At 45.5% G+C, this 23,495-nt stretch overlaps 2 protein-coding genes across 6 annotated transcripts in view; one reads left to right on the plus strand and one right to left on the minus strand.

Moving 5' to 3' along the window:
* Positions 1-20,989, plus strand: part of gnpat (glyceronephosphate O-acyltransferase) — a 72,025-nt gene extending 51,036 nt beyond the window's left edge. For both annotated transcript variants that reach the window (XM_085996744.1, XM_085996745.1), the window contains 7 exons: positions 3,386-3,631; positions 7,600-7,679; positions 8,532-8,672; positions 11,584-11,686; positions 12,868-12,961; positions 13,080-13,141; positions 19,513-20,989. In XM_085996744.1, coding sequence (XP_085852870.1) covers positions 3,386-3,631; positions 7,600-7,679; positions 8,532-8,672; positions 11,584-11,686; positions 12,868-12,961; positions 13,080-13,141; positions 19,513-19,556 — 770 coding nt within the window. In that variant the 3' untranslated portion in view covers positions 19,557-20,989. The remainder of the gene's footprint in view (positions 1-3,385; positions 3,632-7,599; positions 7,680-8,531; positions 8,673-11,583; positions 11,687-12,867; positions 12,962-13,079; positions 13,142-19,512) is intronic.
* The window catches only part of psen2 (presenilin 2), a 191,022-nt gene that overhangs the window by 86,730 nt on the left and 80,797 nt on the right, over positions 1-23,495 (minus strand). The window lies entirely within an intron of this gene.

Raw genomic sequence — 23,495 nt, forward strand, 5'->3', positions numbered from 1 at the left:
GTGGCTAACAAGGGAAATTAGGGATAGCATAAGATCCAAGGAGAGGACATATAAATTGGCCAGAAAAAGCAATAATCCTGAGGATTGGGAGCAGTTTAGGAGTCAACAAAGGAGGACAAAGGGATTAATTAAGAAAGGGAAAATAGAATATGAGAGTAAGCTAGCAGGTAACATAAAAACTGACTGTAAAAGCTTTTATAGATATGTGAAGAGAAAAAGATTGGTGAAGTCAAGCGTAGGTCCCTTGCAGTCAGAATCAGGGGAATTTATAATGGGAAACAAGGAAATGGCAGACCAACTAAATACATACTTTGGTTCTGTCTTCACAAAGGAGGACACAAATAACCTCCCAGAGATGCCGGGGAACATAGGGTCTGATGAAAGGGAGGAACTGAAAGAAATCAGTATTTGTAGAGAAATGGTGTTAGGAAAATTGATGGGAGTGAAGGCCGATAACTCCCCAGGGCCTGATGGTCTACATCCCAGGGTACTTAAGGAAGTGGCCCTAGAGATAGTAGATGCATTGCTGGTCATCTTCCAGAACTCGATAGACTCTGGAACAGTACCCATGGATTGGAGGGTAGCTAATGTTACCCCACTATTCAAAAAAGGTGGTAGAGAAAAAGCAGGGAATTATAGACCGGTAAGCCTGACATCGGTACTGGGGAAAATGCTAGAGTCTATTATAAAAGATGTAATAGCAGAGCACTTGGAAAGCAGTGACAGGATCGGACAAAGTCAACATGGATTTACAAAAGGTAAATCATGCTTGACTAATCTACTGGAATTTTTTGAGGATGTAACTGGTAAAATAGATAAGGGAGAACCAGTGGATGTGGTGTATTTGGACTTTCAGAAGGCTTTCGATAAGGTCCCACATAAGAGATTAGCGTGCAAAATTAAGGCACATGGGATTGGGGGCAAGGTATTGACTTGGATAGAGAACTGGTTGGCGGACAGAAAACAAAGAGTTGGAATAAATGGGTCGTTTTCCGAGCGGCAGGCAGTGACTAGTGGGGTACCGCAAGGATCGGTCCTAGGACCCCAGCTGTTCACAATATATATTAATGATCTGGACGAGGGAATTGGATGTAATATCTCCAAATTTGCAGACGACACAAAGCTGGGTGGGAGGGTAAGCTGTGAGGAGGATGTCGTGAAACTCCAGTACAATTTGGACAGGTTGGGTGATTGGGCAGAAACATGGCAAATGCACTATAATGTGGATAAATGTGAGGTTATCCACTTTGGTGGCAAAAACAGGAAGGCAGATTATTATTTGAATGGCAATAGATTGGGAGAAGGGGAAGTGCAAAGAGACCTGGTTGGTGTTGTGCACCAGTCGCTGAAGCTAAGCATGCAGGTGCAGCAAGCGGTTAAGAAGGCAAATGGTATGTTGGCCTTCGTAGCAAGAGGGTTTGAGTACAGGAACAAGGATGTCTTGCTACAGTTGTACAGGGCCTTGGTGAGGCCGCACCTTGAGTATTGTGTGCAGTTTTGGTCGCCTTACCTGAGGAAGGACGTTCTTGCCATGGAGGGAGTGCAGTGAAGATTCACCAGGCTGATACCTGGGATGGCAGGAATGACGTATGAGGAGAGATTGTGTCGATTGGGCTTATACTCACGAGTTTAGAAGATTGAGAGGGGATCTCATCGAAACCTATAAAATTCTGTCAGGCCTGGACAGACTAGATGCAGGAAGGATGTTTCTGATGGCCGGAGAGTCCAGAACCAGGGGTCATAGTCTAAGGATAAGGGGTAAGCCATTTAGGACTGAAATGAGAAGGAATTTCTTCACCCAGAGAGTGTTGAACCTGTGGAATTCTCTACCACAGAGGGCGGTGGAGGCCAGTTCATTAAATATATTCAAGAAAGAGTTGGATATATTTCTTCAGGCTAAAGGGATCAAGGGATATGGGGAGAAGGCAGGGACAGGGTACTGAATTTGGATGATCAGCCATGATCTCATGGAATGGCGGAGCAGGCTCGAAGGGCCGAATGGCCTACTCCTGCTCCTATCTTCTATGTTTCTATGTCATACTTGACCTTGAGCATTGCAGTACTGTGATTGACAAAGGTAGCCTTGTTCAGTTTATATGGCAATATGACTGGTAGCAATTTGTATACTTCCTGTTCCAATCTGTTGGCTGCCATTAGTATAAAGATATACAACTTCACATCAAGTAGCAGCTTAACTGCTATATTGAACCAGTGGTACTAATTCCCCACTGGTTTCACTGCTAGGTACATCTTCAGTCAGTTATCTGCAGTCTTCTTCCCTGGTCTTCCAGCTTATTTGTGCCTAATTATACTATAAATTCAGCTATAAATACCATGACATCATACATACCCATCTACAAACCTCGGAAAAGTCAGCACAGTCTGAAAACAGCTGACAATTTTTTTTTAAAACATACAACTGAAAAACAGCCCTGAATACAGGCTTACCAAGACCACTGCTTCAAGGCAACTGAATAAGTTAAATTCTATTATAATAAATTGGAGTTCAAGATTTTTATTGGTGTTTTGGGGATTGCGTTGTGCAATTCAGTTTTTCTGTGACAACTGGAAACCCAATGGCCTCACGTACGACATATGAAAAGTAGCAGCTGTGGTTATACCCAATAATCTATCAGTTGTACTGTTGGTGGGGGGAGGGGAGGGGCAGAATCTGAAGTACACAAGTGAATTTTTGTGGCGCTGAAAAGTTAAAGCATTAAAATTTCCAGTCTTTCCATTTTATAGTCGCTTGTTCAAAACTATCTGTACGGAGCTGCCTGGGCACCTTTGACCTAGGAAGCCAATGTTTTCAAGCAAAAGCAAAATTATAGCCCCGGTCAAAAAGAAACCAATAACGCTATTGAGAAATGTGTACTATTGTAGGAATGTCTAGTTCCTATCAAGAGACTGAGGTCGACTCAGGCGATCAACAAACGATGTTTAATATAAAACAAACTGAGTTTAACAAACCAATGCACGAGAACTACGAAAACAGGTCTAGTCCATTCGGAGGCTCCACGAGGACTGCTTGGGCGGTCCCGTGGCTGACGTCATCACGTTTCTCCCGCCGATGGGGGATCACGTGATGAACGGCGTGATGTCATCGCGTTTGCCCGCGCTCTTAAAGGGACCGCGCTCTGTACATGCAAACAGTATATACAAAGATTCAGGCTGTAGTTAACATATTGTTAAAGGGAATTATAAACATTTGATGATCGGAATCCCTTAGTGGCTCCGCCACACTATACTAATTTAATGTTCATTTTGTTCTTATAGTTATTGATAAATATATTGGATGCCATTTTAGCATCTGTCAGTAGGTTTTACTTGTTTCTGTTCTACATGTTTACATTGAACTAAATTTACTGATCCCTGTGTTTTCCAGAAAATGTGACATCTGACCAAGTGATTCGCTCGAATCTCGCCCTGCGCCACAACATAGTGAAGACGGTCAAAAACCAGGTTGTGCTTTGCCAAGAGGAGACCCCAGCTGAATTCACAGTGGAAAAGGTTTTCAAGTCCACGGTTTCGGTGCTGATATGTGCGTCCTACAGAAATCAGATACTGCATGTTTTTGTGCGCCCTGCCTTGGTGGCGATTGCATTTCAAAAGGCACACAGTTGCAGGAGAGGTAAATATATTTAAAAAAAAAAAAAAAAAAAAAAAAAATTCAATACCCATTATCTCATATGTTAGACAGGGCGGCACAGTGGGTTATCCTTTCACCTTTGGAATCTGGATTTAAATCCACATCAGACAGATGGGATGAAGGTCGTCTCTAGCTGCTGGCTGTGAGGATCATACGTGAAATACATTTTTGCTAAGTTTCTGTTGTGGGCCCACAGCGCAAAGCTCGCGATAGTAGCACCGAATTGGTGATTGAACTCCAAAACGAGTGGCATGGAGGTTGGAGAAATTTAGTGATCCATTAGGAGGTTGGGTAAAGGCACGTTGTTGGGGTGGTGGGAGGCAGAGGAAAGAGAGTATCTGATCATGCTGTGCATGACTGGCAGTGCTTGATGTAGATGAAAATAAAATATCCCCAGCACTAGAGCCCATCATTTTCGTAAGCACAAAAAATTATAGGTCTAATAGTGAATGTGTATTCCACATATAAAATCAAATATTTGTTTACAGACTTGAATACCTTCAGAAATTATTTCCCAGGGCTTCAAAACTGTGGAACTCCTCAGCCATTCCTCCCTGCTATAATCGTCAGGCTTTTAAAACCCACACTTTGTCATCAACTTCCTAATTTTTTTGATCTTCTCTTCACCCTTTTCCACATTGCCGGTACCCTTCGTTGGCTCCTGGCCCCGGGGCTCGGCTCCTCAATTTGAAAGAAAACTTTAGGCTCAAAGATGTTGGTTGAGAAATATGAAATGACATCTTTTTTTGAGGCGTGGTTTAATTATCTAGAATGAACAAGAATCTATTGATCCTGTCACTTAAAGGAGTTAATACCCATCTGATCATTTGTCAGTGAGCATTGAAAATGACAGGAAACAGATATTGGGTTTGACTTTCTTACTAGAGATAGTGTAGCGATTCGTGTAGATCGACACTAAATAAGAGAGTTTGACTTCGACGAACTATTAACAAGTTGTTTATTTACAGGAACAGACTAATTACATCAGGTAAGATGGCAGGTAAGATGGCTGACTGTAGGAGCACCGTGGTATAGGTCTTGTCCCAGCGGGGACTCCACGAGGACTAACTAGAAGTTTCCCAGCTCAACTGCTAGCAGGTTCCGAGCTCAACTGTTGGAAGGTTCCGAGCTCTGACGTCATGACGCAGAGTATAGGAGAGAAGCCTGAGTATAGTAACAGACACATACAGTAAGGTAAGTTAAAGGGAATTATGTATCTCAATGTAAGGGACAACCAGTGGTACCGCCACATAGGCCCCCCCAGAATTTGCTTTAACGAAAGTCCAAGGATGAGATGGTCTGACGCTGGTGGTCTCGGCGGTCGTGCTGTCTCGGCTTGGCGAGCGAGTTCCGAAGATGCCGCTCGTGGGGGGATCCGTACGCGCGTCGTGGCGAATAAAGTGTATCCGTCAGGCGAAGGACCGTGGAGATGTGCGAAACAGCAGGCCTTGTCAGAGTGACGGGCAGGTTGGGCGGACGCGGGCGATGACTCTGTTGATGTTGGAACAAGTCCTTGTTATAACAAACTCTGCAGGAACGCCAAATGAACGTTCCAGAAGGACTTGACAGGCGAGGTGAGTGAACTTGCCGACAGGTGAGCGAAACCTTCAGGAGGCTGGAACACGCAGAACGGTGCGTGCCATAGTGCTACGACGTTAACACAACAGAGGGTGAAGAGTTACTGCGTTAACCTGTGATCGGTGAGGCTAGCAACTTTCACGTGGCTGATCGCGGCCGCAGGATGCCCGTTGGACCCGTCCTCGATGTGTGCAGCTTCAGTAGACGTTTGCGTTTGTTAAAAGGAAAACTGGAGAAAGGGCGGCAACGGTCCAGGTTGTTGCTTTCAGGAGGGGTTAACTCTGCCTGGAGGGCGGCAACACTTTTAACAGTTATAGATTTAGGAGAAAACAGCCGGGAGGGCAGCACGCCTTTTGTTCACGCCGAATCGTGTAGTAGGTAACACAACCAGCAGGCTGAAGGGCTGGTGCATCATCGGCGGAGGAGTCGTCCTCGTGGCTCGCGGGGGATGGGTCCTCGTGGCTCGCGGGGGATGGGTCCTCGTGGCTCGCGGGGGATGGGTCCTCGTGGCTCGCGGGGGATGGGTCCTCGTGGCTCGCGGGGGATGGGTCCTCGTGGCTCGCGGGGGATGGGTCCTCGTGGCTCGCGGGGGATGGGTCCTCGTGGCTCGCGGGGGATGGGTCCTCGTGGTATCCCCGCAGGGCGCGCTCCGATTTTGTGGGCCCGAACATGCTGTACCCCGCGCTTGGAGAGATGTATACTTGCTGTTGCTTTGGACGTAGAGGCGGACCATCCGTGTGGCAGTAGGAAAGACGAGTACGGGGACCGTAGGCAAGTGCGTGGTCGGCACCGCATCGATGTTCTTGTCGAACGGGGCTTCTACCTTTATAAAGCACGAGGGACACTGTGGCTCCCTGGATTGTGGTAGCGACAGCAAAACGGCTGGTGCTTCCATGGCGTGCTTCTTTTGTGAAAATTGTTCACAAAAAAACGGGGTCCGGTTGAGTTTTGTCCGTGTCAAATGGGATCTGCTCCAGACTGCGCTTACCTTGCGAATATGTTCGCAAAGATGGGGTCGCCTTTGGAGGAATCGGTGTTAGGCGGTTGCTGTTCCGTGGTTGTTCGTCGGTTGTCTTGTGGGAAGACGAGGTTCAGGCATGCGTTGCTACCGTAAAAATAGTTCACGGATATGGGTTCACCAATTGTAGTGTTGGAATTGATGAGCTCCCGTACACACGTCGTTGGGTCACCAATGTAGTGATTCGTGTAGATCGCCACTAAATGAGAGAGTTTGACTTCGACGAACTATTAACAAGTTGTTTATTTACAGGAACAGACTAATTACATCAGGTAAGATGGCAGGTAAGATGGCTGACTGTAGGAGCACCGTGGTATAGGTCTTGTCCCAGCGGGGACTCCACGAGGACTAACTAGAAGTTTCCCAGCTCAACTGGTTAGCACTGTTGCCTCACAGCGCCAGAGACCCGGGTTCGAATCCGGCCTCGGGTGACTGTCTGTGTGGAGTTTGCACATTCTCCCCGTGTTTGCGTGGGTTTCCTCCGGGTGCTCCGGTTTCCTCCCACAGTCCAAAAATGTGCGGGTTAGGTTGATTGGCTATGATAAATTGACCCTTAGTGTTAGGGGGATTAAATACGTGGGGTTACAGGGATAGGGTGGGATATGTGTTGGTGTAGGGGTTACGGGGATCGGGTGGGATATGTGTCGGTGCAGGCTCGATGGGCCGAAATGGCCTCTATCTGCACTGTGGGGTTTCTGTGATTCTGTGAACTGCCAGCAGGTTCCGAGCTCAACCGCTAGCAGGTTCTGAACTCAACTGTTGGAAGGTTCCGAGCTCTGACGTCATGACGCAGAGTACAGGAGAGAAGCCTGAGTATAGTAACAGACACATACAGTAAGGTAAGTTAAAGGGAATTATGTATCTCAATGTAAGGGACAACCAGTGGTACCGCCACAATAGCAACATTTTCCACTTGGCAGTGATTGTAACCAACCTTGTGCTGGATTTCTAATCTATTTACGAGTAATGCCGTTAGCAAAGTGCATTGTGCAAGAAATGCAGGAAACCAGTTAATAAGTAGACAATTTATAGGTACTTCCTCTTAGAAACATAGGAAGTCTCATAGTGGAAAGAGCCCATGGGTCCATCTGGTCCCCCAACTGCTGTCCGAGCAGTGGCATCTGAGATGTGTTTCACCAAGACGTGTGCTGTATGAAATGTACCAGGGCGCGCAGTGAATAAATTGATAGTGTAAGGTAGCTACTGTATGTAATGTACCTTCATACACAGTGACTAAAACCATTTAAAACATTTTTAAAATATAATTCACCCCTGCACACCATTAAGAGAAAATAGAGCATGTCTGGCCTCCGATTTCAGGTTGCAGGTAATGTTGTTTTCTCCTTTCTTTCAGAGGATGTCTACAGCTGTTTTAGCTACCTGCGTGAAGTGTTCTCAGATGAGTTTATTTTTTTGCCAGGAAATCTTGTCAAGGTAATGTGAAATGCAGTGTGGGGTGTAAAGCAGGGCTAAGAACAGCCTGTGTCCGGCAATTTGCTTCTTAATGCTACTTCCTACACATTCACACCCCAAGGGGGAGGCCAGAAATGGATCGTTTCCATTTTCATACTGTGCACCAATGGGAATGTTGAGTCTGTTGTTAAGGCTGTAATGCACTTCAGAAAGTCACTTACAATATATTTTACTTATCGGATCTTAATAGTTATTATATGTTGAGCTGTTCATAATAACATTCCCATCCTAAGCAGGGAGGTCAATAACCAGGGGGTATAGATTTAAAGTAATTGGTAGAAGGATTGGAGGGAAGTTGAGAACTTTCTTCACCCAGAGGGTGGTGGGGGTCTGGAACTCACTGCCTGAAAGGGTGGTAGAGGCAGAGACCCTCATCACATTTAAAAAGTACTTGGATATGTGCGTGAAGTGCCGTAACCTACAGGGCTACGGACCAAGAGCTGGAAAGTGGGATTAGGCTGGAGAGCTCTTTTTTGGCCGGTGCAGATACGATGAACCCATTGGCCTCCTTCTATGCCATAAATTTCTATGATTCTAAAAGTGCTCTCAAAAGGATTGGACAATTTTACAACATCCTGTCCCCATTAATACTAAGTTAAAACATTTTTAAGGTAGTTTTTTTAAACCTGCGTTACACTGCATGGGTAAATGGGTAAATGGGTAACTGAAATACAGAATTTGTTGGTCGCACAGTTGGCCTGTGACTTTGTCACTGGTCATCTCTTGTCTTGCTCGCTTGTGATCTAGATTCTGTATCTCGGTTCATTCATCGTAAGTTATGTTTGGTGTTGTGACTGTTCTCTCTCACTGCAGGACTTTGACGAAGGGCTGTACTTGCTGATGAAGAGCGGTGCCATTCAGGGGTCCCACATAGACCTCTACGTTGACGAAAAGGGCAGTGCCACCATTTCCTTTTTGTCAGACATGTTTGGGCCTTTTCTGGAAGGTTATCAGGTAGGTTGGTGAATTTTCTGTAAATAATTTGATCGTTTTAGGATTCCTTTTCGATTTCTGTGTTTACGTTTAAATATCCTGTCATAAAACAATACCATCCCACATCTATTGTCAGCTTCCACTAGTTTCTCTTCATCCTTTTAGATTGGTCAGGCACTGTGTAATAATTGCAACAGTTCTGCTCTTCACTTACACCCTTATAATGGTTTATGTGTCTTCTATTAAAAATGAAGAGGTTAGAATTGAGAAAGGAAGTTAGGCAGAACCTCTTCACTCAGGATCATAGAGTAGTGAGTAACCAGGGGAGGCAATTGAAGTACATGTTATAAATGGGCAACATATGGATGTATTTCTAGCAAGAGGAGTGTATGAGGGATATCGTGAGAAAGTGGGGTCAGTATGTCAACAATTAGATGGGTCTAAAGGTCTTTTTCTGTTGCCAGATATTTTTTATATATTTTTATTTGTGTGTGTAGAGAGAGATATCTGTATCTCTCTCCATTTACAGTATATCTATCTCAGTAATTTAAATTATAATTTAAATCTTGATCCATATATCGATTTCTCCTTCAGTTTTCTCAAACTATCAATGCACTGTCATTTTCCTGTCCCATTTTTGTGTTTGTCCCCCAATCACCACTTTAAGGTTCGCCCTCCCTTTGTACCTGACCGAGAGGGTAGGCAGGCTTCTGACAAAGCTACTCTGTAACTAACCATTAGGAAGTGCAAGAGTCCCTCAAGGCAATAGGTCTGACCTGTGACAATCCCCCTCTTTCTGTCTTATCATTGCATCGCTGCAGAGGTCTGACTCCGGTTAGAGACGTACCAGGTGGGGGTGAGAGTGCCAACCCGTGTCGTACCACTCTGTGGTGTCAAATATTCGGCCTGAAAAAGCTGCTAACTGTGTCTCCAACCGTGCTGAATAATTTGCCCACTAAATAATGACTTTGAAAGTGTCCCTCCAAATAGGTAATGAAGCTCTGCATTCATTTGACGGTGAGTTTTTCTAGATATATAAAATGAAAAGTAGTGCTGTGAATAGAAAGAACGAACTTGCATTTCTACAGCACCTTTCACCACCTCGGGACGTCCCAAAGCGCTTTACAAACAATGAAGCACGTTTGAAGTGTAGTCACTGTTGTAATGTAGGAAACGCGGCAGCCAATTTGCGCACAGCAAGATCCCACAAACAGCAATGTGATAATTACCAGATAATCTGCTTTAGTGATGTTGGTTGAGGGATTGGCTCAGGACACCGACTGAGCCGCAGCTGACACTGATGGCTGTGAGGGCAGCTGTTGATGTAATGTGGCAATAGAACCAGTGCTGAGGTAAATTCACATGGCTTTAGTGCACATAAACTGGGCTTTTCCAACATTTAACAAGACAATAGATACAAATACAGTAAGTCACGGCCTGCATGTCAGGAGTTGTTTATACAAGGGATTGAGTATGGAAGTGCAAAGAGAAAATGTGGCGCGAATGACTGACCAAGGCAACAGGGAGCCATAGAAACATCCTTGATTATACATCAGAACTCATCCAGTTTGTGTTTAAACAGGTTTGTTCCACAGTTAGTCATCTGGAATTAATAGGTGTGTCCCTTAAGTCTTAACTGCTTTTATGGTCTTTTTTAATAGTAGGACAGATGTGGTAAGTGGCATTACCATGTTCCTATGTGACACTTCTCATGTTGGGTAATGGTTAACCTGAGGTATGTCAATAAGAGAAGTGCTGGCCGTAAAGCGTCATCTATGTTGCGTTGGGAAATGTACATCATAAATAACACATGGCTGTAACAAATAATTGAGCTTTAGTGGTTAGTTTGTGTGCGTACCTGTGCAAAACAGATAGCACTGACATAGGATCTCAGCGCATTGTAGTAATTTGCCCGATTCATTGAATGCTGCTAAAACAAATCCAATTAACGGTTGTATAGTGGTTATGTTACTGGACTAATGATCCAGAGACGTGAGTTTAAATCCCACCACGGCAGCTGTGGAACTTAAATTCAGTTAATGAAATAAATCTGGAATAAAAAGCTAGTATCGGTAATGGTAACCATGAAACTATCAGATTGTCGTAAAAACCCATCTGGTTCACTAATGTCCTTTAGGGAAGGAAATCTGCCATCCTTACCTGGTCTGGCCTATATGTGACTCCAGACCCACAGCAATGTGGTTGACTCTTAGTTGCCCTCTGAAATGGTTGTATAAGGCGGCTCACCACCGTCTTCTCGAGGGCAATTGGGGATGGGCAGTAAATGCTGGCCTTGCCAGGACGCCCACATCCCGTGAATGAATTTTTAAAAAAACAACCTGCCCTGATGGGTAGCTACTGCTCTCTGGCACCTTGCCCTAACGGAGCTCTGTAATTATCTGACTACCTCTGTCAGGTTAACGTCTGCAGCAACACTGAGGCTCTGTCAATTTGTTTTGGGATGTGGGCGATGCTGGCAAGGCTGAAATGATTGCCCATTCCTAGTTGTCCTGAGGAGGTGGTGATGGGCTGCCTTGTGTTTGGGCAAGTGTAAATCAGACTCCCCCACCACTTGTGCAGCCTGTTGTCCTTCTTGACAATTTAAAAAGGATCCCTAAAGGTGATGGAACGCATAAAATCTATTGACGTCACGATTATTCTATAGTGCTCCACATGGTACATTTTGCAAGTCTTGAGATATAGGAAGATATTTTTAATTTTAATGTTTAATTTTTTTGCTATATTTTAAAGTTTAAAATATTAATTTTCAGAATGCAGGTGTTAGATTACAGAAATGTTTGTTCGATAATTTCTACACAATCTTTCTATCTCTTCTGGTTTTCACTAGAAATACACACCATAAAATAAAGACTTTTTAATTTAAAAAAAAACTCCAAGGATCTCGCTTGAACATAAATGTTTGTATCTGTAGGTTATTTGCAAATACCTGCTGTGCACAGAATTCACTGATGATTTTACTGAGAAGAAGTTAGTTACTGAAATCCGAAACTATGCAGCAGAACTCATTTTAACAGGTATTTCATTTAAAAATGTATCATTTTCAACCATGATTTCCCCTTTTAACTGGCTCCGGAGTGTTTGGATTTCTCCTTCAACTGGGACAGTGATGGCCTGAGTTTCCCTTTAACTGGGACAGTGATGGCCTGAGTTTCCCTTTAACTGGGACAGTGATGGCCTGAGTTTCCCTTTAACTGGGACAGTGATGGCCTGAGTTTCCCTTTAACTGGGACAGAGATGGCCTGAGTTTCCCTTTAACTGGGACAGTGAGGGCCTGAGTTTCCCTTTAACTGGGACAGAGATGGCCTGAGTTTCCCTTTAACTGGGACAGTGATGGCCTGAGTTTCCCTTCAACTGGGACAGTGATGGCCTGAGTTTCCCTTTAACTGGGACAGTGAGGGCCAGAGTTTCTCTTTAACCGGGACAGAGATGGCCTGAGTTTCCCTTTAACTGGGACAGTGATGGCCAGAGTTTCCCTTTAACTGGGACAGTGATGGCCTGAGTTTCCCTTTAACCGGGATAGCGATGACCTGAGTTTCAGCTGTGTCTGTGACTTTAATATGCCTGTTTTGAGCTGGCTTTTATTGTGCTGAGGATGACTGATGATATTGTTGGGTGGTAGGAGATGTGTTGACTTTCACTGCAGTATTCTCATCATCAAGCACACCACAGGAACTCGTGGGTCAGCTGCCAAGTAAAGGCCCTATCAATGTGCCTTATTCCCAGTCCCGAGTGCACCAGTGTGAAAGGTTTTGTTCACATTGGCGAGATTGCCAAATTAGTGCCAGGTACAGGGAGCTTAATGCTGTGGACCCACCCATCAGGAATTGAAGTGAGGCTGCCATAGTCCCTTCATGTAAGAAGCTTGCCATTGACTGAGGGAGCAAAATCCTATCAACAGATTCCCAGAGGTGACGGGGATTGCAGTAATCCCAGTTGCTGTACATGTCCTTGAATGGTATTCTTGCAGCCTTGTGGTTTCCCTGACAGTTGCCTCACATATTTACAAAGTGTGGATGAGTGAGTTCCACTGCTGATCAGAGCTGCATGTGAACTTGTGATTTACTGCAAGGACAACCTGTTGCTGATCAGGGGTAAGGAATGGATCATATCATCATGTCAGTGATCAGTGTATTACAGCAGAATTGTGCATCTATTCCCATCATAGTCTGACTCTCACTTTCTCTCCTGAGTGTAGGTGCCATAAAGTATAATGAGGTCCTTTCGGTGGATATGCAGAAAAATGCACTGGCTGCTTTGGGCCGGTTCGGTGCTGTGGAGAAACTAAAGATGTACGTATCAGAAAAATACATCTCGCGTTCTCAGACAGTGCTGTTCAAAGGTAGTTTAGTCGCATTTGTATCCACTGCGAGGATGTGACTTGACACTTATTGATTTGATCCTTTACAGAGCTGGTGGGATCGCCTGTAAGGTGAACAAGCAGACTGTTGCCAGGGTGGTGGACATGTTGGGTAAGGATGTCCAGTTTACCTTTCACACCAAAAAAGAAGGGTTTTGTGGTCTTCAACCTCCCTCTGCATAACAATAATAAAACTTAGAATTCCGTGCAGCCCGGTGCGGCTCTGCTTGTACCATGTGGCTCCGTGTGTACCGCTTGTATGGCACGGCTCCGCATGTAATGGGAGCAATATGCAAAGTAGAACTTCTCCGTCATTGATCAAAAGTTGACAAATAGATTGGAGGCAGTTTTGGTCTTTTTTCAGCTTTCCTGAGCAGGAGCAGGTTAGGGGCTGCGCTAAGTGTGGCAAGTTATAATTACCTGAACTCGGACACTGTAAGGAGCAGGATAGAAATTGCAGGTTTACAAACTTGCTTCGCACAGAGGTTTAAAATCTAGTCACTCAATGTGACCCATAGTAACATTTGAGGGGGTGAATTTCCTGATCCGTCACCGCCACTGCGGAAATACTGTTTATGCCACGTAAACAGGCTTTCCACCAAAGTTAGGTAGCAGAGTGGAGGGAGCCCCAAGAAATTCACCCCTTCTCGTGACGCTTCAATCCATGAATATTTTGGAATTTTTTCATGTTTATTTAAAAAATAAGTTGTACTAGCGCAGGCACGATGGATCAAATGGCCTCCTGTGAACATAATAGGTTCAGGAATAGGCCACTTGGCCCCTCGAGCCTGCTCCGCCATTCAATAAGACCATGGCTGATCTTGGGCTCAAAGCCACTTCCCTGCCCGCTCCCCATAACCCTTCACTCCCTTATCTTGCAAAAATCTGTCTATCTCCACCTTAAATGTATTTAATGACCCAGCTTCCAAAGATTTACGACCCTCAGAGAAGAAATTCCTCCTCATCTCAGCTCTAAAAGGGCGACCCTTTATTCTGAAACTGTGCCCCCGAGTTCTAGATTTCCCCACGAGGGGAAACATCCTCTCTTCATCTACCCTGTCGAGCCCCCTCAGTATCTTATATGTTTCAATAAGATCACCTCTCATTCTTCTAAATTCCAATAAGTATAGGCCCAGCCTGCTCAACCTTTCTTCATAAGTCAACTCCCTCATCTCAGGAATCAACCGTGTGAATCGTCTCTGAACTGCCTCCAATGCAAGTATATCCTTCCTTAAATAAGGAGACCAAAACTGTACGCAGTGCTCAAGGTGTGGTCTCACCAATACCCTGTACAGTTGTAGCGGGACTTCCCTACTTTTATACTCCAACCCCCTTGCAATAAAGGCCAACATTCCATTTGCCTTTTTGATTACTTGCTGTACCTGCATGCTAACTTTGTGTTTCATGCACAAGGACCCCCAGGTCCCTCTGAACTACAGCATTTTGTAATCTCTTGCTATTTAAATAATAATTTGCTTTTTTATTTTTCCTGCCAAAGTGGATAACCTCGCACTCCCTCTGCCAAATGTTTGCCCACTCACTTAGCATGTCTATATCCCTTTGCAGATTCTTTGAGTCCTCTGCACAACTTGCTTTCCCACCCATCTTTGTATCATCTGCAAACTTGGCTACCTTACACTCGGTCCCTTCATCCAAGTCATTAATGTAGATTGTAAATAGTTGAGGCCCCAGCACTGATCCCTGTGGCACCCCACTAGTTACCGTTTGCCAACTGGAAAATGACCCATTTATCCCGACTCTGCTTTCTGTTAGTTAGCCAATTCTCTATCCATATTACCCCCAATTCCATGAGCTCTTATCTTGTGCAGTAACCTTATATGTGGCACCTTATCGAATGCCTTCTGGAAATCCAAATACACCACATCCACTGGCTCACCTTTGTCCACCCTGCTCATTACATCCTCAAAGAACTCCAGCAAATTTGTTAAACATGATTTCCCTTTCATAAAACCATGCTGACTCTGCCTGACTGCATTATGATTTTCCAAATGCCCTGCTACTGCTTCCTTAATGAAGGACTCCAGCATTTTCCCAACGACGGATGTTAGGCTAACTGGCCTATAGTTTCCTGCTTTCTGTCTCCCTCCTTTCTTAAATAGGGGTGTTACATTTGCAGTTTTCCAATCTGCTGGGACCTCTCCAGAGTCCAGGGAATTTTGGTATATTGCAACCAATGCATCCATTATCTCTGCAGTCACTTCTTTTAAGACCCTGGGATGCAGGCCATCTGGTCCGAGTACTTTTTCCTTGGTGATAGTGATTGTCTTTAGTTCCCCCCTCCCTGTGGCCCCTTGGTTATCCATTATTGGGATGTTGTTAGTGTCTTCTACCGTGAAGACAGATACAAAATATTTGTTCAGAGTCTCCGTCATTTCCCCATTATTAATTCCCCAGTCTCATCCTCTAAGGGACCAATGTTTACTTTAGCTACTCTCTTTATATACCTGTAGAAGCTCTTACTATCTGTTTTAATATTTCTTGCCAGTTTACTCTCATAATTCATCTCTTTTTTTAGTCATCCTTTGCTGGTTTTTAAAAATTCACCAATCTTGGCAACATTGTATGCCTTTGTTTTCAATTTGATACCATCCTTTACTTCCTTAGTTAGCCACGGATGGTGCTCCCTTCTCTTAAAATCTTTCTTTCTCACTGGAATATATTTTTGTTGAGAGTTATGAAATATCTCCTTAAATGTCTGCCACTGCATTTCAACTGTCTTACCCTTTAATTTATTTTTCCAGTCCACTTTAGCCAGTTCTGCCCTCATGCTATTGTAATTGCCTTTGTTTAAGGTCAGGACACTGGTTTGAGATACAACTTTCTCACCCTCCAACTGAATTTGAAATTCAACCATGTTATGATCACTCTTTCCTGGAGGATCCTTTACTATGAGCTCATTTATTAATTCTGTCTCATTACACAGTACCAGATCCAAGATAGCCTGCTCCCTGGTTGGTTCCATTACATACTGTTCTAGGAAACCATCCTGGATACATTCTATGAACTCCTCCTCAAGACTGCCATGGCCAATTTGATTTGTCCAATCAATATGGAGATTAAAATCACCCATGATTATTACCATACCTTTTTTACAGGCCTCCATTATTTGTTGATTTATACTCTGTCCAACAGTATTGCTACTGTTCGGGGGCCTGTAGACTACACCCACCAGAGACTTTTTCCCTTTATTATTTTTTATCTCCACCCAAACCGATTCTACATCTTGATCTTCTGAGCCAATATCACTTCTCACCACTGCACTGATCCCATCCTTTACCATCAAAGCCACCCCACCTCCCTTTTCTTTCTGTCTATCCTTCCAAATTGTCAAATACCCTGGAATATTCAGTTCCCAGCCCTGGTCACCTTGCAACCACGTCTCTGTAATGGCGATCAGATCATACCCATTTGTATCTATGCCGTCAACTCATCTATCTTGTTACGAATGCTGCATGCATTCAGATATAGAGCTTTTAACTTTGTCTTTTTACCATTTCTCCTTGTTTTGGCCCCATTTTCTGTTGCACTCTTATTTTTAAACATTCTGTCCCTTCCTGTCACACTCTGGCTATTATTTCCCCCATCTCTATCCTGCCCTACTGGTTTCTCATTTCTCATTGACTTTTTAAATTCCCGCTCACCTGGACCGCGCCCCCCCCCCCCCCTCCACTATTTAGTTTAAAACCCTCTCTACAGCCCTAGTTATTCGATTTGCCAGGACTCTAGCCCCAGCATGGTTCAAGTAAAGCCCGTCCAAACGGAATAGCTCCCTCTTAATAATAATAATCAACTTTATTGTCATTGTTAGTGCACAAGTGCAGTACAACGAAATGTAGGCTTGCGGCTCCCGAGAGTGTACATTTAGATTAAGACATTTAAACATTCAACATACATTTGGCTTGTAATACATTAACATAAACATAACCATAATAAAGTGCATTGGCAGATGTGCAGGCTTTAGAGTTTATTTGTGGAGTTCAGTAGGATGACAGCCCTGGGAAAGAAGCTGTTCCTAAATCTGGTCGTACAGGTGCGAATGCATCTGTAGCGTCTCCCAGATGGCAGGAGGGCGAACAGACTGTGGCTGAGGTGGGTAGGGTCTTTGATGATGGACCGTGACCTCCGTAAACAGCGTTTCTGGTATATGTGCTCTATGGTCGGTAGCCGGGTGCCGGTAATGCGTTGGGCAGTTTTGACTACCCGCTGCAGGGCTTTCCGGTCATAGTAGCTACAGCTGCCATACCATACTGTGATACAGTTCGTCAGGATGCTCTCTATTGTCCCAGTACTGGTGCCAGTGCCCCACAAATCAAAACTAATTTCTCCCACACCAGTCTTTGAGCCACTCGTTCATTTCTCTGATCTTATTTATCCAATGCAAATTCGCTCGTGGCTCAGGTAGTAATCCAGAGATTATTACCTTTGTGGTTCTGCTTTTTAATTTAGCCCCTACCTGCTCATACTCTCTCAGCAGAACCTCTTTCTTTGTCCTACCTATGTCATTGGTACCTACGTGGACCATGACAACCGGATCTTCCCCTTCCCACTCCAAGTTCCTCTCCAGCCTAGAGGAGATGTCCTTAACCCTGGCACCGGACAGGCAACACAGCCTTCGGGACTCACGCTCTCTGCTGCAGAGGGCAGTATCTATCGCCCTAACTATACTGTCCCCTATCACTACAACATTTCTTTTTACTCCCCCCACTTGAATGGCTCCATGTACCACAGCGCTGTGGTCAGATTGCTCATCCTCCCTGCAGTCCCTGCCCTTGTCCACACAGCGAGCAAGAATCTCGTACCTGTTGGACAAGGCCAAGGGCTGAGGCTCCTCCATCACTACCTCCTGGATCCCAATACCTGCCTCGCTTGTAGTCACACCCTCCTGTCCCTGACCATGGGCCAAATTGGAAGTAATTACTCTAGTGGGTGTGACTGCCTCCTGGAACTTAGTGTCCAGGTAACGCTCCCCCTCCCTAATGTGTCAGTGTCTGAAGCCTGGTCACCCATCTCAATTAATTAATTTGTTTTTAAAGTATGGAACACATATATCTTTTAATCTACACCAAGGCATTTAAATTTAGATGCCCAAGTTTGGCAAAAAGCAAGAAAGAGAAATACTCACCAACCAATCACTTACCTGCTTTCTGGTGATGTCACACTTCGATTACTTTTTACTTCTTTACACTCACCGGTCCGTTGTATCTCTCCCAGCTCGGGTCCGCAGCCACTCTCGCTCCCAGCTCGGGTCCAGCTCTGGTCCGCAGCCTCTCTCGCTCCCAGCTCGGGTCCAGCTCCGGTCCGCAGCCCCTCTCCCAGCTCGGGTCCAGCTCCGGTCCGCAGCCTCTCTCGCTCCCAGCTCCGGTCCGCAGCCTCTCTCGCTCCCAGCTCAGGTCCGCAGCCTCTCTCGCTCCCAGCTCGGGTCCAGCTCCGGTCCGCAGCCCCTCTCCCAGCTCGGGTCCAGCTCCGGTCCGCAGCCTCTCTCGCTCCCAGCTCCGGTCCGCAGCCTCTCTCGCTCCCAGCTCAGGTCCGCAGCCTCTCTCGCTCCCAGCTCGGGTCCGCAGCCTCTCTCGCTCCCAGCTCCGGTCCGCAGCCTCTCTCCCAGCTCGGGTCCAGCTCCGGTCCGCAGCCTCTCTCGCTCCCAGCTCGGGTCCAGCTCCGGTCCGCAGCCTCTCTCGCTCCCAGCTCCGGTCCGCAGCCTCTCTCGCTCCCAGCTCCGGTCCGCAGCCTCTCTCGCTCCCAGCTCCGGTCCGCAGCCCCTCTCGCTCCCAGCTCCGGTCCGCAGCCTCTCTCGCTCCCAGCTCCGGTCCGCAGCCTCTCTCGCTCCCAGCTCCGGTCCGCAGCCCCTCTCGCTCCCAGCTCGGGTCCGCAGCCCCTCTCGCTCCCAGCTCCGGTCCGCAGCCTCTCTCGCTCCCAGCTCCGGTCCGCAGCCTCTCTCGCTCCCAGCTCAGGTCCGCAGCCTCTCTCGCTCCCAGCTCGGGTCCGCAGCCTCTCTCGCTCCCAGCTCCGGTCCGCAGCCTCTCTCGCTCCCAGCTCCGGTCCGCAGCCTCTCTCGCTCCCAGCTCCGGTCCGCAGCCTCTCTCGCTCCCAGCTCCGGTCCGCAGCCTCTCTCGCTCCCAGCTCGGGTCCAGCTCCGGTCCGCAGCCCCTCTCGCTCCCAGCTCCGGTCCGCAGCCTCTCTCGCTCCCAGCTCCGGTCCGCAGCCCCTCTCGCTCCCAGCTCCGGTCCGCAGCCTCTCTCGCTCCCAGCTCCGGTCCGCAGCCTCTCTCGCTCCCAGCTCGGGTCCCGCTCAGGTCCGCAGCCTCTGCCGTGCTCTTTATCTCTCTCTCGCTCCCAGCTTGGGTCCGCCTCAGGGCCTCTGCCACACTCTTTATTTCTCAGTCGCTCCCAGCTTGGGTCCGCAGCCTCTGTGCTGTATGATTCTATGGTTATTTGGAACGCCTTCTAACTGTGATTTCATTTGCAGGACCCGAGGTTCCAGTGAAAAGTGCTACTGTGGCCAGACTTTGAGCGCAGGTACCTTGCTGTGTGGCGGTTCCTAGGGCAGCTGGACCTGCATTCCGCTGGTGATGGGTGGAATTTGTTCATCTTGTTTTGTGAAACCGGGCATCAAGCCGGTTGGAGGGAAATGGGTGCAGTGAGCTGATGGCCGGTTTGGGAGTCTAGGGTCAGGAAATGTTGATCTGCTCTGAACAGGAGCGGTAAATCCCTGTAACGACAGATCCTTAGTGCTCATGCTTCGAATTGCCTTCACCTATGGTGTCTTTTTCTTATTTAAAAAGAAAAAAGTTGTGCAGGTTTTGTTACATGTAAACATTAATACACCCATGTTACTACTGAAATGTGTTCTTGGCAGCAGCAAAGCCTAAATGGAAGAGTTGACAGCTCCGTTTTTAATGTCTGTCTCACGGGGTGATGCTGCTTGTGCTTAAATTTCTTTGAACACCTGTATGTAAATCTGGAGGTCGGTGGAGACATCTCCAAGACGTGGTCATGGACCAGAATGTTCCTGTTGTCGGCACTTCCTGAAAAGAGCCAAAGTAAAATGATAAGACCTGCTCTCAACTGAAAATTCCAGATCACACTCGCCTCAAAACCACAAAGTGGATTTTCAATCCATCTTCTCTCAGTTCAGGTTGAATCCTTAAAATGACAAGGATGCTGGAGTTTCACATCAATGACAATGTTATTAAAAGGCCATGTGAAATTGGAACAGGAAATCATAAATTCCTTAACTTTTATACTTGGTGTTTGAGGCAATGCAACAACAGAAGCTTTTGTGAATGCAGAAACATCTAAGACAACCCAACTTAATCGAATCCAGAGTGCAGCAGTGGGTAGGAATTGCTAATTCAGTAAGTACACTCCTACTCTGGGGACCCCCAGCTATAATCTTGTATTTCTTCATGTGGCAAATGCCAGTTTGGGTACAAAGGATTTTACTGTTGGTCACAGCCCCATTACATGAGACTAGAGAAGAACCATCAAAAATGTCCTGAATCCTGCTCTCCAACTTGTTCATGAAAGTAACTGAAACAGTGAGCATTTGTTTATGCTGTGTGAGTCAATGTTGCCAGAACATTATGAAAACATTTAGCTTTGCATATGCCCACAAGATGGTGACTGCACTTCAAAAAAAAAAAGAATTCAGATGTGGAACATCGAGATGTGATGAGGCATGAGATAAAGGTGTGCTTGATCTCCTGATTTGCATCCAGGAAATCACAGCAGAATGGGGGGGTTGTTATATGGTCACCCTGACAATTGGATCATTCCAGTGTATGATAGTTTTTACATGTAATGGAACCAAACCATTTCAGTGGCAAGAAAACCTGGTTTCCGTAAAGCAGGCTGTTAAAGGAACATTTAAAATATGTTTGGATGAATAATGTCCCTTAATAAACTAACAGTGCTAATCAAATTAAAAGCCTGCATTTTATTGATATTGTGGTCACCTTGTAGTTTTTCTTTCCCTTGGCTCAGTGTGAAAGCTGTTTGCAGTTTAGTGGCTTGATTGATGTGTGGTTACCTTGAATTTGTGGAATTTTAAATGCTTCAGCTCATACGTACCGCCAATTCATAGTTTTGAGAAACAGCACAAGTGTTCTAAGCGAGATTAATGGTGACTCTTCACCTGAATGGAGACCCAGCTGGTCTGGGGTCTCGCTGCCTGACCAGTCCATGGTCCTTGAATGACTCCAATAGGAGTTGCAGAGACACTTAACTCTGTGCTTCCTAGCAGCTAAAGATTTGGCTTGTAAAAAAGTGTCAAGGATAATGCATATGAACATTTTTTGGGATTATATCTGCTTTTTGAATATAAAATACAAACATTAGGAACAGGAATAGGCCACTCGGCCCTCCAAGCCCGCTCCACCATTCAATAAGATCATGGCTGATCCAATTACTCCACATTCCTGCCTACCCCCTTGCTTACCAAGAATCTATCTACCTCTGCCTTAAAAATATTCAAAGACTCTCAACCCACTGAGAAAAAATTTCTCCTCATCTCTGTCTTAAATGGGTGACCCCCTAGTTCTAGACTCTCCCACAAGAGGCAACATCCTCTCCACATCCACCCTGTCAAGACCCCTCAGGATCTTATATATTCACAGTACATTCCAAAGAAAAACTTCTCGTGTGAATGGTGGAGATTACGGAATGAGTTGATAGATCGAGGTGTTTAAAATTATGACTGGATGGGACAGTGTAGATAGAATCAGAATAGTACAGTACAGAAGCAGGCCAGTCAGCCCATCAAGTCTGCGCTGGCTCTTTCAAAGAGCAATCTCATTAGTCCCACTCCCTGCTCTTTCCCCATAGCCCTGCAATTTTTTCTCCAAGTATTTATCCAATTCCCTTTTGAAGGCTACTATTGAACCTTTCCATCATCCTATCAGGCAGTACATTCCAAATCCTAACAACTTGTTGAGGAAAACCTTTTTTACGCATGTCGCCTCTGGTTCTTTTGCCGATCACCTTAAATCTGTGCCATCTCGTTATCAACCCTTCAGCCATTGGAAACAGTTTCTCTTTATTTACTCTATCTAAAACACTTCATAATTTAAAAATTCTCATCCTTGTTTTCAAATCCCTCCATGGCTTCGCCCCTTCCTATCTCTGTAATCTCCTTCAGCCCCACAATCCCCCAAGATATCTGCGCTCCTAATTCTGCCCTCTTGAGCAGCTCTGATTATAATCGCTCAACCATTGGTGGCTGTGCCTTTTGTTACCTAGCCCCTAAGCTTGAATTCCCTCCCTAAACGTCTCCGCCTCGCTACCTCTTTGACCAAGCTTTTGGTCACCTGCCCTAATTTCTCCTTCTGTGGCTCGGTGTCAAATTTTGTGTCTTTTAATATTCCTGTGAAGTGCCTTGGGACGTTTTACTATGCTAAAGGCGCTATATAAATACAAGTTGTTTTGGATTTTAAACACCTCAATCAAACCTGCTCTTGGCCCTCTCTGCTCGAAGGAGAACAACCCCAGCTTCTCCAGTCTAGCCACATAACTGTAATCCCTCATCCCATTCCAGTAAATCTCTTGTGCCCTCTCTAAAGCCTTCCCATCCTTCCTAAAGTGTGGTGCCTAGAATTGGACACAATGCTCAAGATAGAAACAAACTTTCGCCAGCGATTGAGGGGTCTAGTGGAAGGAGGAGGATAGCAGAATAGGACTAATACATGGGATTAGGATATTGCTCCCGTGTAGGATAACCACCAACACAGACTGGTTTGTGAGAGAATTCTTAAGTTGATACAAGGCATACAAAGATTAGCTCCCAACTTCCTTTTTGGATCCAACTGCAGATCACAAGATGAGACGCTCACAAACTGGGAGTAAAACCCCCATTTTTAAAGATGCTTCTTCAGGTATTTTAAGAGCTGTGCAAGAAGGAGGTTATGTGGAGACACTTGTAAACATTTCCTTAACTGGTGAATGAGCCAAACGCAGTACAAATTGCATCAAATTCTGGCATGTTGAAGACTCCCGTCAACTGTACAAACATCACGTACTTATGCACATTGAACTACTAAACTTTCTAAAATATCGATTCCCTACTTCCCCAGATTACAACAGTGACTCCACTTCAAAAAAAGTACTTCATTGGCTGTAAAGCGCTTTGAGACATCCAGTGGTTGTGAAAGTCGCTATATAAATGCAAGTCTTTCTTTTAATAAATCTGCTGACCTCACTGGGAGTGGTGGTAGCTATCAAACAAAGTACAAGATTAGAAGACATAATTTACATCTTAATTCCCTTTGGTTTAAATAGTGTACCCACATTAAGTTAAACTGTATCATGGCACTAGATGACAAATAGAAAATCAAGGTTAAAAATTAGAATACTTCTTTCTTTCTTTTCCCCACCCCCTTCCCAAGAAGTCAGAGGGGCTCAGTTATACTAGATATGGAGGTGAAGGTATAAAACTTAACCATAAATAAACAGAGC

The sequence above is a fragment of the Somniosus microcephalus genome, chromosome 9 (genome assembly GCF_052327205.1).
Source record: "Somniosus microcephalus isolate GS21.2 chromosome 9, FLI_Smic_1.0, whole genome shotgun sequence".
In the NCBI taxonomy this organism is placed as follows: domain Eukaryota; kingdom Metazoa; phylum Chordata; class Chondrichthyes; order Squaliformes; family Somniosidae; genus Somniosus; species Somniosus microcephalus.